Genomic DNA, 16,054 nt, shown 5'->3' on the forward strand with positions numbered 1-16,054 from the left:
GATCAGTTAATAAAGCTCATGATCTTGATTCATTGTGGCTGCTACACAGATACTTCTGGGTCACTTCTCTCAGTTAGGAGCCTTCCTACTACTTTTCACACCTACGGTCAATTTCAAATCATCAGTTAACCTAACTCTATGCATGTTTTTGGACTGTGAGAAGCCACCAGAGTACCAGAGAGAACATAAGCAGACATGGGAAGACTCCAGACAGAAAGGCCCTAGACCAGATTCAAACACTGGATCTTCTTCGATGAGAATTTCCTGTTCTTCCACATCTCAAAGGTTCGTGTTGTGCAGCCTCAGCAGAAGAAGAAGGGTGAGATAAGAGAAGTGAGGAAATGCAGCGGTTACATTAATAAGAAAGATGAATCGGTCTTTCTGACTTCTCTAATTGTAACATGTAACATGAGTTGTACAGCCATAATTTATGGCTCAGTGTGGAGAGCACGTTTGCAGTCTGCTGGCAGTCTGGGGACGGCCCGTCTACCTGCCCAGAGCTCTGGTGTTGATGAAGCCAGTGTACAGCGTATGTGGTCCAGCTGGTCTGTGGGCCTCTCTCGCATGTGCTTTTGTTGGTCTGTCAGCCGCACAGAAGAGTAAAGTTATAACACAAACAGAGCTGAAGTGAAACTAAGTGTTAAAAACAATGAATTGTGTCCTCTGCAAAAAAAAGTTCTTACTTTTTTTAAGAACAGGGTGCACTACCGCATGTTTAAAAGCAGTTGGGACACAGCCCACTAACAATGATAAATTCATTAAAAATAAGATGCAAGGCCCAATTTCCTCAAAACTTTCCTTGATAATTCAGGATGAAAGGATATCATGCACAGAATTTGAGTTTCTCAATTGTTCAATTATTCCCTTAAGAGTGAAGACTTAAGACTGAATTAAAAATTTTGAATAACATTCGGGGCTGTTAGCTATTAGTCTCAATAATATCTGATAGGAAAGCTGCTTTAGCTGCCTTTATGGAGTTCTGGTATAGAAGGCGGCTCCTACAAAGAATGCCATAGGATATCTGAAGCCTGTCTTTTTTTCCACCTCCTTTCAGATTGACGGCAGACACGACGTAAAGCTCATATAGTGTCATTTAGTCATGGTTGATGAGAAGTTCTGGGACGTTTCATCTTTATAGGGGCCACAGTATCTAAGATGGAACAACAGGTGGATAACATAGCGTTGGCATAATCATCAACCAAGGGAGGTGTGTAACAGTATCAGTGAAATCTGGATCAAAAAAGGCAAAGTTCAAAAAGGCTGTAATGAAGTTAGCCACAGTCTCAGAGTTAATGATACGTACAGGGCGATGACAGCCTTTAGAATTTAAATCAATTGCACATAGCTCAACATCAAACACGAGCAAAAAATGGTCAGAAATACCAGCATTATCAACGTCCATAGTACAAATATCCAAAGCATATGAGAGGACCAAATCCAAGGTATGGCCTTTAAGATGAGTAGGTTCCCTGACCCACTGTGTAAGGTTAAAAGACTCAGTTAGGGCAAGAAAATCTTTGGCTAGGGGGTCATCAGCACAACAAATATGTATGTTAAAATATCCAGTAATAAGAGCTTGGTCATAACTTAATAAAAATGAACCTAAGAAGTCAGCAAATTCACAAAATAAAAGACCTATTATATTTAGGTGGTCGATAAATCACAGCACATAGAATCGTTGGGGGTCCGGCAAGCTCCAATAGTTGAGCCTCAAAACTACAATAGGTAGGAGAGGGCAGTTGCCGAACTTTAAGTTTGTTTTTAAAAACAGAGGCAACGCCTCCACCTCTTCCCGAGGGTCTCGGTGAACTAAAGAATACACAGTCCGGGGGAAGTAGCTCTGAAAAGGAAAAGGACTCACCAGGACGAATCCAAGTTTCAGTCAATAACAGAGCATCAAGCCAAGAGTTGAGGAAGAGGCCATTTAAGATGAAGGTTTTATTCACCAGCGATCTTGCGTTTAATAGAACCATCCGAGAGATAGGCATCTTATCTCTGCTGGAAGCACGTCTTAGTTGGCTTAAATACCTGTGACGAACACCATCACTTGGGGAACCAATCCAAACACGAACAGGCAGAGTGACTACCGGAGAAACCGGACAGGCTTGTTTACCGACCGGACAGATCCAGCGATGGTTGAGCAGCCCAAAGGACAATGGATCCCGAGCGGATGGAAGTCGTATAATCCCCGCGGTGGTGAGGGAATTGGCTGCAGCTGATGTTTTAAGGTAAGCCTTAAAGTGAACCCGAAACCCACTCCGTTTGCCCCGCTTCCTGTCACGCTTCTTAGGCGGGGGGCAGAGAGGGGAACCGTATGAACCAGTGGAAGAGATGATACGTGGAAATGTAGTGTCTCCCAAGATCCAACCCAGCATATGGGGGGAAAACAAAGATTTAACAGAGTATCCCGGTCATAGGTGATTAATGCATAACCATCTGGGGGGCATAGTGCCAGAAAGATAGTAAATAATAAACAAATATCAAGGAAAAGAGCTCGACAACAGAGACGAGGACGGCCTGCCGTACAATGGCGCCATCTTACTCTATTATTATAATGATATTATAATGAAAACATCTGTGATACATTCACAGAGGACGAGGACACAAAGGGACGACACGCAGAGGCTGTATTAAAGTCTACCATCCAAATCTTTAGTCCTAAACAGGCAGTGGTTACAAACAGGAAGACAAGCAGTCCATTAAACAGTCTACAGGGTCAAACATACAGAGAATTCAAACAGCAATAAAAAACATAACTGGACACTGAAAAACTTCACAAAGTGATGTGTGAGGCACCAAAGGGAAGCAGCTGAGTATATTCAATGAATTATCTTCAAATACAAAAGACAGAAACTCCTAAAGCTGCCTCCACCAGTGTGTGAATGTGAGAGTGAATGAATAGTGGTATTGTAAAGCGCTTTGGGTGCCTTGAAAAGCGCTATATAAATCCAATCCATTATTATTATAAAGGCAGCATGAAAAATGAGCAGGATACACAAAGGTCAGAGATTACAAATTAAATCAGAAAATGACTTCAAACTTACTGAGAGCAAGGCCTCTGTTACAAATCTGTCTAATAGAAAAACATGCTGTACAGATACAATAAGGTAAGTGTTCATGGTCATTTAAAAACTGGCTCTACCTGAACCACTTAAATATTTTATGAAGTCACTGAGTCGACAATTTCTAAAGTTTGTTTTCTTAATTGCAGTTAGAGTGTGGCTGGTAAGGATGAAAACACATACAGAGCGTAAACTGTCTTTGTTAGTAACAAACGTCAGGAAAGAAAAGACAAAACACACAAACACTCATGATATTCATGAATAATTAGAAAGCATCTAAACATTCTGGTTGCGGATTTTTACAGTCTTATTTGCACTCGGTCATCTTCATAATCATCCTGTTCAATACATGACAGGGGAGGTCCTGAGGTGGGCGGGGCTCTCTGGTGATGTCAGCATGAAAGGCAGGACCAGCATCTGCCACATGTTGGTGAAGCATCACAGTACACTGGTGTGGGTTCCTTTCCAGATGTTGGACATTTGATACTTCAATGTTGAGGCGAACAAGAAGACACAGTGTTGGGTCTTCTTGGCAAAGGTCTCGAAAAGCATCTCGTCTCTCACTGACTGTGAGGACACCCGAAGATGGTACTACTTCCCACTTTTCTTGGTCTCTGGTCTTGGATCTCATGAACTTTTTGGCAACCCTCCAGACCCACGCCACGGTCCCAATCAGCCTTCTCAGGTTGCTGAATCGCCTTGCGTCGATTAGCTGTTGGGTTGCTACTCCTGCCAGTGGTCTTCTCGACTCTACGTGTGCTGAGTCCTGAGCTCTCTTGATGTGGATTCTGGTAAGGACCGCAACAAAAGTCTTTTTCTGTAGCTTTGTGACCTTTTCTCGAGCTTGGGCAGCGACTTCTCCGGTGGATTTCTTCAACCACTCATCTTCAGGAAGTTGGAGAAACTTTGGACCCGACTGCCACTCGGAGTCCTCGGTTAGGGCATTTGGATTGGCCCCTCTGGTGAGAATGTTTGCAATGTTTGCTGACCCGGGAATCCATCACCAATCTTGGACATCAGTGGATGTCCAAATGTCTGGATTTCACCAATGCGGTTTGCGAAGGAGGTCTGGAAACCGTAGCTCTCACGCTGGATTGCACCCAAGACGGTCTGGCTGTCGACGAGGTGGTACCATTTTTTGACCTGGATTCTGCAGTGTCTCTGGAAGTAGATCTTCAGGCGGGCAGCAAAGACGGCGCCACACATCTCTGCTTTAACAGGATCGCCTTTGTGGTTGAGAGGTGTCAGTTTAGCTTTGGACTCTACTAGTCTCACACTATGGCTGCAGCTCCAGCAAAGGTACATCACTGCGCCATATGTATGTTCACTGCCATCAGAGAACATGATGGGACTGGGCTCTGCACAGGGATCTGGTGGTCTGAAGCTTGTGAAGAACTTCTTAGTCATGCAGGACTCCTGTTCACTGCTAAACAGTTACAGCGTCACAGAAAGAACCTTGAGAGCAAACTGCTGCTGAAGCTTAACCATCACTTCACTGAGTGAAGAAATGGCACATTTTTGCTAAATATGCAGAAATAAATGCAACCCATACAATTTATGGTAAACTGAGCTTCCTTGTATGAACATGTGTTGAAGATGCCTCGTTTTAATATTTTCTCTGAAAACGTTTTGAAGATACTAAAATTTGTATATTTATTCATTTTTGTTTGTCTGATAGCATTTATTTATAAAATAAATCGGACATTTAAAACAGTTACTCACTGCTTGAGTAGTATTTTCACCAAATACTTTTTTACTCTTACTTGAGTAACTTTTTTGACAACTACTTTTCACTTTTACTTGAGTAATAATATTTTAAAGTAATGCTACTCTTACTTGAGTACATTTTTTTGGATACTCAACCCAACTCTGCATCCTGATCAATACATGACAGGGGAGGTCCTGAGGTAGGCGGGGCTCTCTGCCTTTCATGGTGACATCACCAGAGGACCTGTCACGGCCAGGAGGATCAGCAGGGTGCTGATAAGCTGTTTCTGCGTTTCTCTCGCTCTCGTGCGCTCTCTCTCATTCTGTCTCTCTCTTGCCGGGGTGGAACTCATTGCGGGTTCACGCCCTTGGCCCACGCCACTCAGAGGAACAAACGTCTGAGACTCATTAGTGTGCCAGCATTTAAGCCAGGGAGTGACTGCTGTTCTTTGATGGATCATTATGTATGATTCGTGTTAGTGCCGTCAAGTTACCTGCAAGCTTTCCCTCGTGTTCCTGAGCTTTGAACTAACAAATGTTTCCCTGTGGTGAGTGTCAGAGAGAGAGAGCCTGACCTTGTGCATGGATTGTTTGATGAGGAGCGAGTGTATTTTCCCTGGAGCCCTGTACCCCCACTTTTGTACATAGCACTATCTCTGCACCTTTTTATATACACCCGGTGAACCATGTAAATATATTCCTTGTGAGCTTCCTTAAACACTTCAAGTTGTAAGCTAATAATAGTTAAATAAGAGCAGATGCATGCTGGTGCAATAAACTATACGTTTTACGTCCAATGGATGCATGATCTTAGTCGATTAATTGCAAAGATAATCAGTGACTAATCGACTATCAAAATAATCCTATGTGGCAGTCCTAGTTCTTACAAACCATCCCACTGTGTAAACCTGACATCTGTGGAACAGCTGAGCTGTATGATGTGTACAAGGACACAAAACATTATTTACCATCAGATCCCGAGCCCTCCATGTGTTAATCAAGAAACTGCTGCTGTGCTACATCCATAAATGATGAATAATTTAGGAGCTAAAGCTAAAAGGACAGTTTATTTGTACCATCTTCATGTGAACACATTCAAGAACATCACAGATGAAAGAAACATCTGAGAAAACTTCTACACTACATAAAGCAAGAAAAATAGTTTTTCTTTCAGGTGGTTTCAGAAAAAACAGAAACATCAAACACCTCCAAGACTCTCTTTGAAAGAACTAAAAGCCTTTATTCTCATGGTCCAATCATGAGTGAACTCCCCGATGAAGCCTTGTGTGCTAAAACATGTCAGAGTTTAAAGGTTAAACATGAGTTTCCAAAACGTTTTGCTGGAGAACAATGAACTATTTGACTGAGTTTCAATTATTTACAGACGAGCAAAACCAGGACAGAGAAAAAAGGACAAAACTGACTCAGTAAAACGACAGAAAATAAGATCCCATGTAAATCTGTATTATGTAGAAGTTCAGCCCAGCAACCAGTTCAGTTCAACACAAGTTTAAATGATTCTATCTGAACTCTGTGGAGCCTGATCTCAAGCTTTTTGAGTCTGACACTGAAACCAGAGGATCTTTCTGTCTCTTCAGATTCACTGTGATCCAGTGATGGGAGTGATTATAGTCCCGAGTGATCACGCTGATGTTTGCACAGAGCAGACAATGAGGTGAATGTTTGGGCACATTGGTAACAGTGAAACAGTTTATTAGTAACGTGGGATCGTTTGTGTTCGGAGTATGATCTGAGATTCCTGAAGCTCTTGTCACACTGGTCACAGCTGTAGTTTCCTTCCATGTGTGTACGTTCATGCCTGTTACGATTACCTGAATGTGAGAAGCTTTTGTCACAGTGTCTGCACTTGTATGGTTTCTCTCCTGTGTGGACTCGTTTGTGTGATTTAAGCTTACATGCAGAGGTGAAGGATGACCCACACTGATCACAGAGGTGCTTTTTAACCCCACTGTGAATCAGTTCATGTTGTTTTAACTCACTTGGTGTGGTGAAGCTTCTCCCACATTCTTTGCAGTATTTCAGTTTGTCTCCAGTGTGTCTACGTTGATGTCTTTTTAGGTTCTGTTGCCAACTGAAAGTTTTTCCACAGAGGCCACAATGAAAGTCTTTCCCACCACCACAGTGATGACAGGGTTGAGAACTGGATCCATCTGTGTCGCTCTGCTTCTAAACAAAGACACAAAGACAGTGTAAGTCAGTCCTTCAACATTTTTATCCTGAACGTCGCCTGAAATAAAGAGCATCTCTGCAGACGTCCAATTACATTTGACTGTTTCAGTTAACACACTCAGTTTACTGGGCTGCAATAACTACAATACTACCACCATAATACTACAGTAATACTAAAATCATAACTGACATGAAAATCTGAATAATCACTCAGAGCTGCTTTTCCATGCAGTAGAATTGCTAACATGCTAACACAGTTTAATGAGCAGAGTTGTTCCAAACAGTCAGGCTAAAATGACAAGATAACAATATAAATACATACCTCACAGTAACTGCACTTGTAGAGTCTCTTTCTGGTGTGGATCTGTTGGTGTTCTCTCAGGTGACGTGGAGCTTTAAAAGTCTTCTCACACAGGTCACATTTATAAGGTCGTCCCTCAGTGTGGATAAACATGTGTCGTTTTAATTGTGTGTCTGTTATAAACTCTTTGCCACACTGTTCACAGCAATACACAACATGTCTCGTGTGAATGCGTAGATGTATATTTCGGTGCCCTCTCTGGCTGAAAGTTTTTCCACAGATGTCACAGCTGTACGCCTTAATTCCAGAGTGGGTAACTAGATGCCTCTGTAAGCTGGCACTGTGAGTAAAAGCTCTGCCACACTGATCACAGCTGTACGCTTTAACTCCACTGTGGATGAGTTGGTGTTGTTTTAGGTAACCCTTCGTGGAAAAAGACTTTCCACACAAGTCACAGCTGAACGGTCTCTCTCCAGTGTGGATGACCTGATGCTGTTTTAGATGACCCTTTAAAGTAAAATCCTTCCCACACTCGTCAGAGGTGTATGTTTTCTCTCCCTTTCTTCTGTGAGGTTTGTCGGCCTCCTGAGAGCGCTGACTTCTCGCTCCATGTTGGTCCTGCAGTGACAGAGATACAAACAGAGGCAGTGAGTGAAATGCAGTCGTGGAACAAACTCAACCTTCAAACTCCCTCCATTAACACTAGTTTTAAACCTGAAGGTGGAGTGTGGCACCAAACACCTTAAAGGTCTCTTATCCCCACCTGCTGGTAGTTCTAACACATTACATCCAACCTGCTGTTAAAAATAATTCATGACTGTTTAAACACTAAAATCATGCCCATCCCTCCTGATTGTACACAGATATATAAAAATGTATACATATATAAATATTTACCAGGTCTATACTTTTTTATATTTCCTATTGTTGTTCCCTGATTTTTACATATACACATATATTAAAAAAAAAAAAGAAAGAAAAGAAAACACCCAGCACGCCCCTGCGGGCGGTTTATCCTTCAAGCTCGGGTCCTCTACCAGAGGCCTGGGAGCTTGAGGGTCCTGCGCAGTATCTTAGCTGTTCCCAGGACTGCGCTCTTCTGGACAGAGATTTCCGATGTTGTTCCCGGGATCTGCTGGAGCCACTCGCCTAGCTTGGGAGTCACCGCACTTAGTGCTCCGATTACCACGGGGACCACCGTTACCTTCACCCTCCACATCCTCTCGAGCTCTTCTCTGAGCCCTTGGTATTTCTCCAGCTTCTCGTGTTCCTTCTTCCTGATATTGCTGTCATTCGGAACCGCTACATCGATCACTACGGCCGCCTTCTTCTGTTTGTCTACCACCACTATGTCCGGTTGGTTAGCCACCACCATTTTGTCCGTCTGTATCTGGAAGTCCCACAGGATCTTAGCTCGGTCATTCTCCACCACCCTTGGGGGCATCTCCCATTTTGACCTCGGGACTTCCAGGTTATACTCGGCACAGATGTTCCTGTACACTATGCCGGCCACTTGGTTATGGCGTTCCATGTATGCCTTGCCTGCTAGCATCTTGCACCCTGCTGTTATGTGCTGGATTGTCTCTGGGGCATCTTTACACAGCCTGCACCTGGGGTCTTGCCTGGTGTGATAGACCCCAGCCTCTATGGATCTTGTACTCAGAGCTTGTTCTTGTGCTGCCATGATTAGCGCCTCTGTGCTGTCTTTCAGTCCAGCTTTGTCCAGCCACTGGTAGGATTTCTGGATATCAGCCACCTCCTCTATCTGCCGGTGGTACATACCGTGCAGGGGCCTGTCCTTCCATGATGGTTCCTCGTCTCCCTCCTCTTTCTTGGGTTTCTGCTGCCTGAGGTATTCACTGAGCACTCGGTCAGTTGGGGCCATCTTCCCAATGTATTCTTGGATGTTCCTTGTCTCATCCTGGACTGTGGTGCTGACACTCACCAGTCCCCGGCCCCCTTCCTTCCGCTTAGCGTACAGCCTCAGGGTGCTGGACTTGGGGTGAAACCCTCCATGCATGGTAAGGAGCTTTCTTGTCTTTATGTCAGTGGCTTCTATCTCCTCCTTTGGCCAGCCTATTACCCCAGCAGGGTACCTGATCACGGGCAGGGCGTACGTGTTGATGGCCCGGATCTTGTTCTTACCATTCAGCTGACTCCTCAGGACTTGCCTGACCCTCTGCAGGTACTTGGTGGTTGCAGCTTTTCTAGCGGCCTCTTCATGGTTCCCATTCGCCTGTGGGATCCCCAAGTACTTGTAACTGTCCTCTATGTCTGCAATGTTGCCTTCTGGTAGTTCAATCCCCTCAGTTCTGACTACCTTCCCTCTCTTTGTTACCACCCGACTACACTTCTCCAGTCCGAACGACATTCCAATGTAATTGCTGTATAGCCTGGTAGTGTGGATCAGTGAATCGATGTCTCGTTCACTCTTGGCATACAGCTTGATGTCATCCATGTACAGGAGGTGGCTGACAACTGCTCCGTTCCGTAGTCGGTATCCGTAGCCAGTCTTGTTAATGATCTCACTGAGGGGGTTCAGGCCTATGCAGAACAGCAGTGGGGACAGAGCATCTCCTTGGTAGATCCCGCACTTGATGGTGACTTGTGCTATGGGCTTGGAGTTGGCCTCTAGTGTTGTACGCCACATCCCCATTGAGTTCCTGATGAAGGCTCTTAGGGTCCCATTGATCTTGTACAATTCTAGGCATTCCAGTATCCAGCTGTGGGGCATTGAGTCATAGGCCTTCTTGTAATCAATCCAGGCAGTGCACAGGTTGGTCAGTATATATAAGGGGTGCAACGATACACAAAATTCACGGTTCGGTTCGATACTTTGGTGTCACGGTTCGATATTTTTTCGATACAAAAAAAATGTTCATGCCTTTTTAATTTGTCATTTATTAAAATTATAAATATATATTTTAACTCAAAAGTACAGTTTTTAAATTTAACCCTAACCCTTGTGCGTGTTTTTTATTTTGACAGCGAATGCGCACCTGCGGACCACTTATGTGCAGCCCTGGTTATTTAGCTCGTCATATTGCAGCCACAGAAATTCTTTTGTCCATGAAACCATAAAGCTGCACTTTCTTTTTGCCTTATAGTCGGATTTGTCATAACTTCTCCGTTTTGCGGTAAGCTTTTCTTTGGCTGTCAGTTCTTCACCCTGACCTGTCTTATTTGGCTCAGCAGAACTAAAATATATATCCTGCTGCTTTTACACACGCACTCACATAAGCTCAGCGATTCTCTGCGCGATCAACCTCTCACATGTTTAAGCTTGCTGCGGGAGATTTCACTTGTCATGTTTGCGTAGTAAGCTAACGATTAATAAGACTATGTCAGAGGAATTGGTGCACAAATTATCATCACTCACAGATCAGTGCTGTCGCTCTCTATACACAGTTCGCGCGATTGCAAAGTGAAAGCAAAAAAACGAGCGCAAATTCAAACGCGATTTCAATATGTCACATATTGACAGTGGCTCACCGATGCCAATGACATAATTACCCAGCTACATTGCAGCAAGAATGCAAAAGCATTGACATATATTTTTCCTTCCTACAATAGCCCGACGGGCAGGGCAGAGATAGATTTTGGTAGCCCGACTGAAAAAAATCGCTAGCCCCAGGACGTCGGGCTAGCGATATTGCGAGCCCTGTATCTGATTGAGGAATCACTCATCTTTGGAAAAGAGAGTTTATTACAGAGAAATGGCTCTTTCCAAAATAAAAGCTATACTAACCGCTTCTTCTGGGCTATATTCTCAGCAGCATAAGGAGAATCATGTGCTAACAGCTGTCTAAATGACTCGGCTAAAGTTAGTAGCATGCTTGTTGTTTTGGTCTTTGCACTAGGATGATGTCGGCGTAAATGTGCAGTCATATTCGTTGTGTTCCCACTAGTGCTTTCAGGTTAATCTCGTTGAAATGACCTTAACGCCACAACACGGCAAATCTCCGTTAACGAGCTACCGCCGATCGCCCCATGCATGGGGCTAGACGGCCAACACGTTAACGAGCTAACTGCGCTAACACACTAGTTCCCACCCATGTAATTGAGCATTGCATGGCACATCCAACATACTGTTTTACTTTAGTCCATGACTCGCTTACCTTCAGGGTCATACGTCACATGAAAACCAAAATAATTCCAAACGCCAGATCTGAATGAGGTTCAATTTGCATGTTGCAAGGAGAGCTTAACTTCTGTCTCGCTAGCTTGCCCTGCGCTCTTCCTTCTGACATGCTGTCTGTGTTGAGCGCTCAGTGGATCTGCGCTCGACAGTGCAGCCTAGGCGGAGTAGTCGAACGCAGATTCACTGAGCGCTCAACACAGACAGCATCGTCAGAAGGAAAGTTGATAAAATAAATTACAAATTTTGTATTGTTCGATACATATGCGTACCGAACCGAAAGCACTGTATTGAACGGTTCAATATCGATACGAATATCGTTGCACCCCTAATATATATATATATATATTTTTTTAATTATTTTTAGATGTTTACAAGTATTTACGGCTCCCAGTGTTTCCTTTTCCTTAGAAACTGGGTCCAAATGGCTCTTTGGGTTTTAAAGGTTGTTGATGCTTGTGCTAGATGACAAATCTTCAGTATGTTACGCTTTCCGCCACCCAACACGTCCCTATACCGTTTGGAATGAATCTACACATGTACGTTTACTGTAATCGTTTTGGAAAACACTATCTAACATGATTAAGGTGGTGCTTGTGTTAGGGATCAGGTTATGGTCATAGCTGGAATACACAGCTGGAACGTGTATTACTGCCGGCAGCGCCAATCTATTGCTTTCCATCCACAACCCGGTGCATATCATAGGAATACAGAAGGTTAACTTTTGCGTGCCTGAGGAACGCCTCGGGATGTGACAAATCGTCGGTATGTTACGCTGTCGAATGAGAACAAGGTCGACACACAGGACAGGAGAGGAAGAGGGGGGTTAGGTTTAAAGGTAAGGACTGCTCAGTGGGATTTGATTAATATACATGTCTGTACATGTGACATTGTTTTTTCAGGTTGTAAAACTTGTTGCAAAACAATCTGAGGCAGACTAACTGTGTTATTTAAAGACTGCATGAAGATCCTCTGCAGGTTAGTGCAGGATAAACAGGTTCGTTTGCTGAACTGTGATGGATTTAAAGTAAAGAACAGTGTGTGACTGTGGTGCTCATGTCACAGTTAGATTACATCAAGTGTAGCAGAGATTCATTTAAACTGAAGCTCATGATGCTGACATTCATTCACTGAGTTCCACCTTCATACCAACAGTATAGTGTCTAATATAAAGACAGTGTACTGTCAGTGTAGAGGATGGAAACCAGCCAGGACAGCTCATGAAACATCTGCTGACATCTGGTTGAATTCAGTTGTGTACATCCACAGAGAGCAGCAGGTCAGCTGATCACAGCCTGTACTTTAAGAAAATCTACTGGAGCTCTCAACAGAAATTATTGTGAGCTGTGATTCTTTTCCCCACGCTGAGCCACTACAGCTGATTTTAGGGTTCCCACCTGCTCAATCCCACTTTAACCTCTTCCCTGCTCATGTTCCTGTTTAGAGGCAAAGTCACCCTCTACAGTGTAGGCATTGTATTATTACATTATTAAAACATTACATTACCTTAATATAGCACAAGGATCAATAAGTTTTGCGTAAAATATATATCAGTACTTCAGCTTTTAATGGAGTTTTAGTTATCACTAGTATCTGTCACCTTCTGTGTTGAGCTCATTGTTTCCTCTGTAGTGACTCAGCTGAGTCCAGATGGCTGAAAATGTTCCTCTGCTGCTCCGTCAGACTCTCCTCCTCCTGCTGATCAGCTGGGACACAAAACAGATCTTTGTTAGGCTCCACACTGCACTGAAGAGTCAAAGTGTCTCATATGTTCATCTGACAGCACAAAGAACAAGTTTTAGCTTCCCCAAGTGGGCAACTTATTTGAAACAAACACAAAAGGTTTGAGCACCGATACCAAATTTAGCAGTATGGCACAGCAGTACCAGGAGAGACTGAGGCCTGTTATTAGAATCAGATGCCCAGTGGGCAGACACAACTTTGCGCCAATAAGATTAAGGCAGCTGTGTTTTAATATAAATAAATGTATTTCATTATAGCACTTTTCCGCCAACATACGCTGTTTTCCTCTTTCTGGGGCAAAGTGGGCGATAAACAAAGAAATGCTCGGTATGTCCGATGGCCAGTCCAGCTGAATTGTACAATACTGATACTTGAGAGTGCGCGTGTGCGATGCAAGCACGTGTAGAGTGTGTGTTGAGCGCGTGATCAGTAGTGACAAAAACAATTCACAAAGCGTGACCATACTATAGTCGTGGCTCACTTCTAATCTATTGTTTTGCACACTTATACACATACCCAGCTGTTTAGCTACACTCTAGAGCCTCGCCTTTAACGGTCTTCTCCCGCCCGCTCTCACAGAGAGGAGCAGAAAACTTCATAAAGCTCAAGACTGACTGAACTCAGATCAAACTTACCTTGGCACTTACTTTTAGATGGGAGAGGGAAAAACTGAGAAACAAACAGCAATGAAACGGGAACTCTGTGGCTTCTTCTTCGTCGTTGTCGTGTTCGTCGTCTTCTTCTTCTTTTTGGCGGTCAGCGCTTTAAGGTACATTATCACCACCTGCTGGACTGGATGGTCATCCATTGTCCACAGACCCTTGGAAGTTTCTGTTCAGATTAAAAATGGAATTCAAGGATCTCGTGACTTGGGTTTGTGGCTTTCACTGTTTACTCTTTAATTTTCTGCCACGTGTAGCAAACCCCACAGCTCAAATCAATGAAGAATTTAGTATTTTTAAGATGTTCTTCGCAGCATTGCTGCAAACAACATACATAGCTGCAACCAGCAGCTATGTAGGCCTAAAATGTGGTCCAAACATGTGAAACAGGTTTACCACCAGAAGAAACAGACTGTAAATAAAAGACTGCGAAAATGAAAAAAATCTTACTCTGACTTTGGATTGCAACCACATTCCCATTTGTCTCTTTAGTCTTTTATTTATGGCTCCAATTATTTGTAACAATGTAACATGTAACAGTCCTGAACTCTGTAATTAACAAATGTGGCATTTTATCTTGAACGACTGAAATGGCTCCTTCAACTTGTAGCTTGAGATTTTTCACAAGCCTCCTTCTGATCAGAAAGTTTGTGTGGTCAGTTGTTTTTGTGTGTTTATCATACTGTAGGCATTTGTCACTCTTTTGAGACAGTTTTCTCTCCACATAAGTTCCTTGAATGCCTCACACACAGCTGCAGGACATTTAGCTAGCATCGGCTTTCAAGATATTCTTTCATACATTCTTCTGTCGTGTTTCATGTATTTGCTCCAACATTCAACATTGCTAAAACTGCATTGTTTCTGTGGCTTGTTGGTCTGGGTAATGATTGGGTGTGCAAGCTCCCGGGTTCAGCTCCTGGACAAGCCCATGTGGTGTTATATGAACCCTATAAAGACATTTGGTAGAGATATAATAACAACTTTCCAAAAATCTCAGCCAATTAATTCTCTCTATGAATATAATTAACAAATAAATTCTGCTGATGTGTTAATCCACAGCAGCTGGATAATAAAGTTTACTGTGTGAGCCATCTCACTTCATCTTTATTCCACCTTACAGGAAGCGTCTGCGTCTCAGCTTGAAAGTTTTTTTGTTTTGTTTTTTTAATGCACCTATTTATTTTATTTTACTATGGAAATTAAAACTCATCAGATTAAAAAACCTCAAGCAAAACAATCAATAAAGCTGCATAAACTGGTAACATATACACAAACAAACAAATACATACATTAAGTACATTAAATACAGGCCATAAAAATTAGAAACTAAAACGACCAAAACTTCAGAATCTATAAAGAAGGAAAACTTGAACATGATGAAAAGTGATGAAAAGTGTCTAATGACAGAAAAAAACATAATAATATTCAGGTCAAACATTTGCAGGCTGAAATAGCTGCATCCAAGTCTTTCAAGTTGAAAATCTCCTTAAGTCTATTAAGTGAGATCAGCTCATTCAGTTTTTGTTGATTTCAGCTGATTTCAAGAGGAAGGAGCTGCAAATCTGAACACTCTTTTTTCCCAACATAACTCTTTTGACACTGAGTTGGTAGTGGGGTATGTTCCTACACCTTTCATGACAACTATCCTCAGCCACATATTCCTGGATATGTATAATGACACCATCAACTTCCCATTTCACCATCATTGGCTTCTTTGATGTGACTTAGTGTTGACTCTGTGTACCTGTGAAACTCCATGACACTGGGTAAGAGGGCTTTATCATGTTATATGTGAGAGAATTTGGAGTAACAGTACTCGAACATGCCAAATCACTCCACAGCTTACTGCCATTCCCCGGCTGTAACCTGCATATGCATCACATTAAACCTAAATCCTGTACCATAGCCACATGATGGGCATGAAGATGAGGTTCAAAGGGCTGTGTCATGTTGCCAGATAGCTTCATCCCCACAAACATAAACATTCTTCAAAAAACAAAGGTTGTAAATATTTGCTGTATTTACAAGCATGTGCAAACAAACAAGACAATAATAAAAGAAAAATATATCAACATTTTACAAATGATACACTTAATGTAAAAACCAAATATGAGCACAACTCCACATGTACAATTGTCACTGCATATAAACATGACAGATGACATATTATAAGAAGTATAAACATATAATATACAATATGATCTGAAGCTGGTACTGGTGTATTTAAATTCCTTTTCTTTAGGCTCACATA

The 16,054-nt window shown here is 42.7% G+C and overlaps 2 protein-coding genes across 9 annotated transcripts in view; one reads left to right on the forward strand and one right to left on the reverse strand.

The window, feature by feature from the left end:
• The window catches only part of LOC308385446 (uncharacterized protein), a 538,971-nt gene that overhangs the window by 382,042 nt on the left and 140,875 nt on the right, over nt 1–16,054 (forward strand). The window lies entirely within an intron of this gene.
• The window catches only part of LOC308385457 (uncharacterized protein), a gene marked incomplete at its 3' end in the record, with an annotated part of 56,093 nt that overhangs the window by 20,801 nt on the left and 19,238 nt on the right, over nt 1–16,054 (reverse strand). The window contains exons 1-4 of one of the 6 annotated variants that reach the window (XM_080864378.1): nt 13,777–15,085; nt 12,999–13,104; nt 7,282–7,878; nt 6,396–6,956 (exon numbers count right to left, since the gene is read on the reverse strand). The exons of 1 other annotated variant lie outside the window; for it this stretch is intronic. In XM_080864378.1, coding sequence (XP_080720504.1) covers nt 6,396–6,956; nt 7,282–7,878; nt 12,999–13,016 — 1,176 coding nt within the window. In that variant the 5' untranslated portion in view covers nt 13,017–13,104; nt 13,777–15,085. Of the gene's footprint in view, nt 1–6,395; nt 6,957–7,281; nt 7,879–12,998; nt 13,105–13,776; nt 15,620–16,054 lie in introns of those variants that run through there. 4 more of the 6 variants (XM_080864374.1, XM_080864379.1, XM_080864375.1 and 1 more) reach the window with 4 other exon arrangements.

This window comes from Rhamphochromis sp. 'chilingali' (assembly GCF_963969265.1).
Source record: "Rhamphochromis sp. 'chilingali' genome assembly, chromosome: 18".
Taxonomy (NCBI): Eukaryota; Metazoa; Chordata; class Actinopteri; order Cichliformes; family Cichlidae; genus Rhamphochromis; species Rhamphochromis sp. 'chilingali'.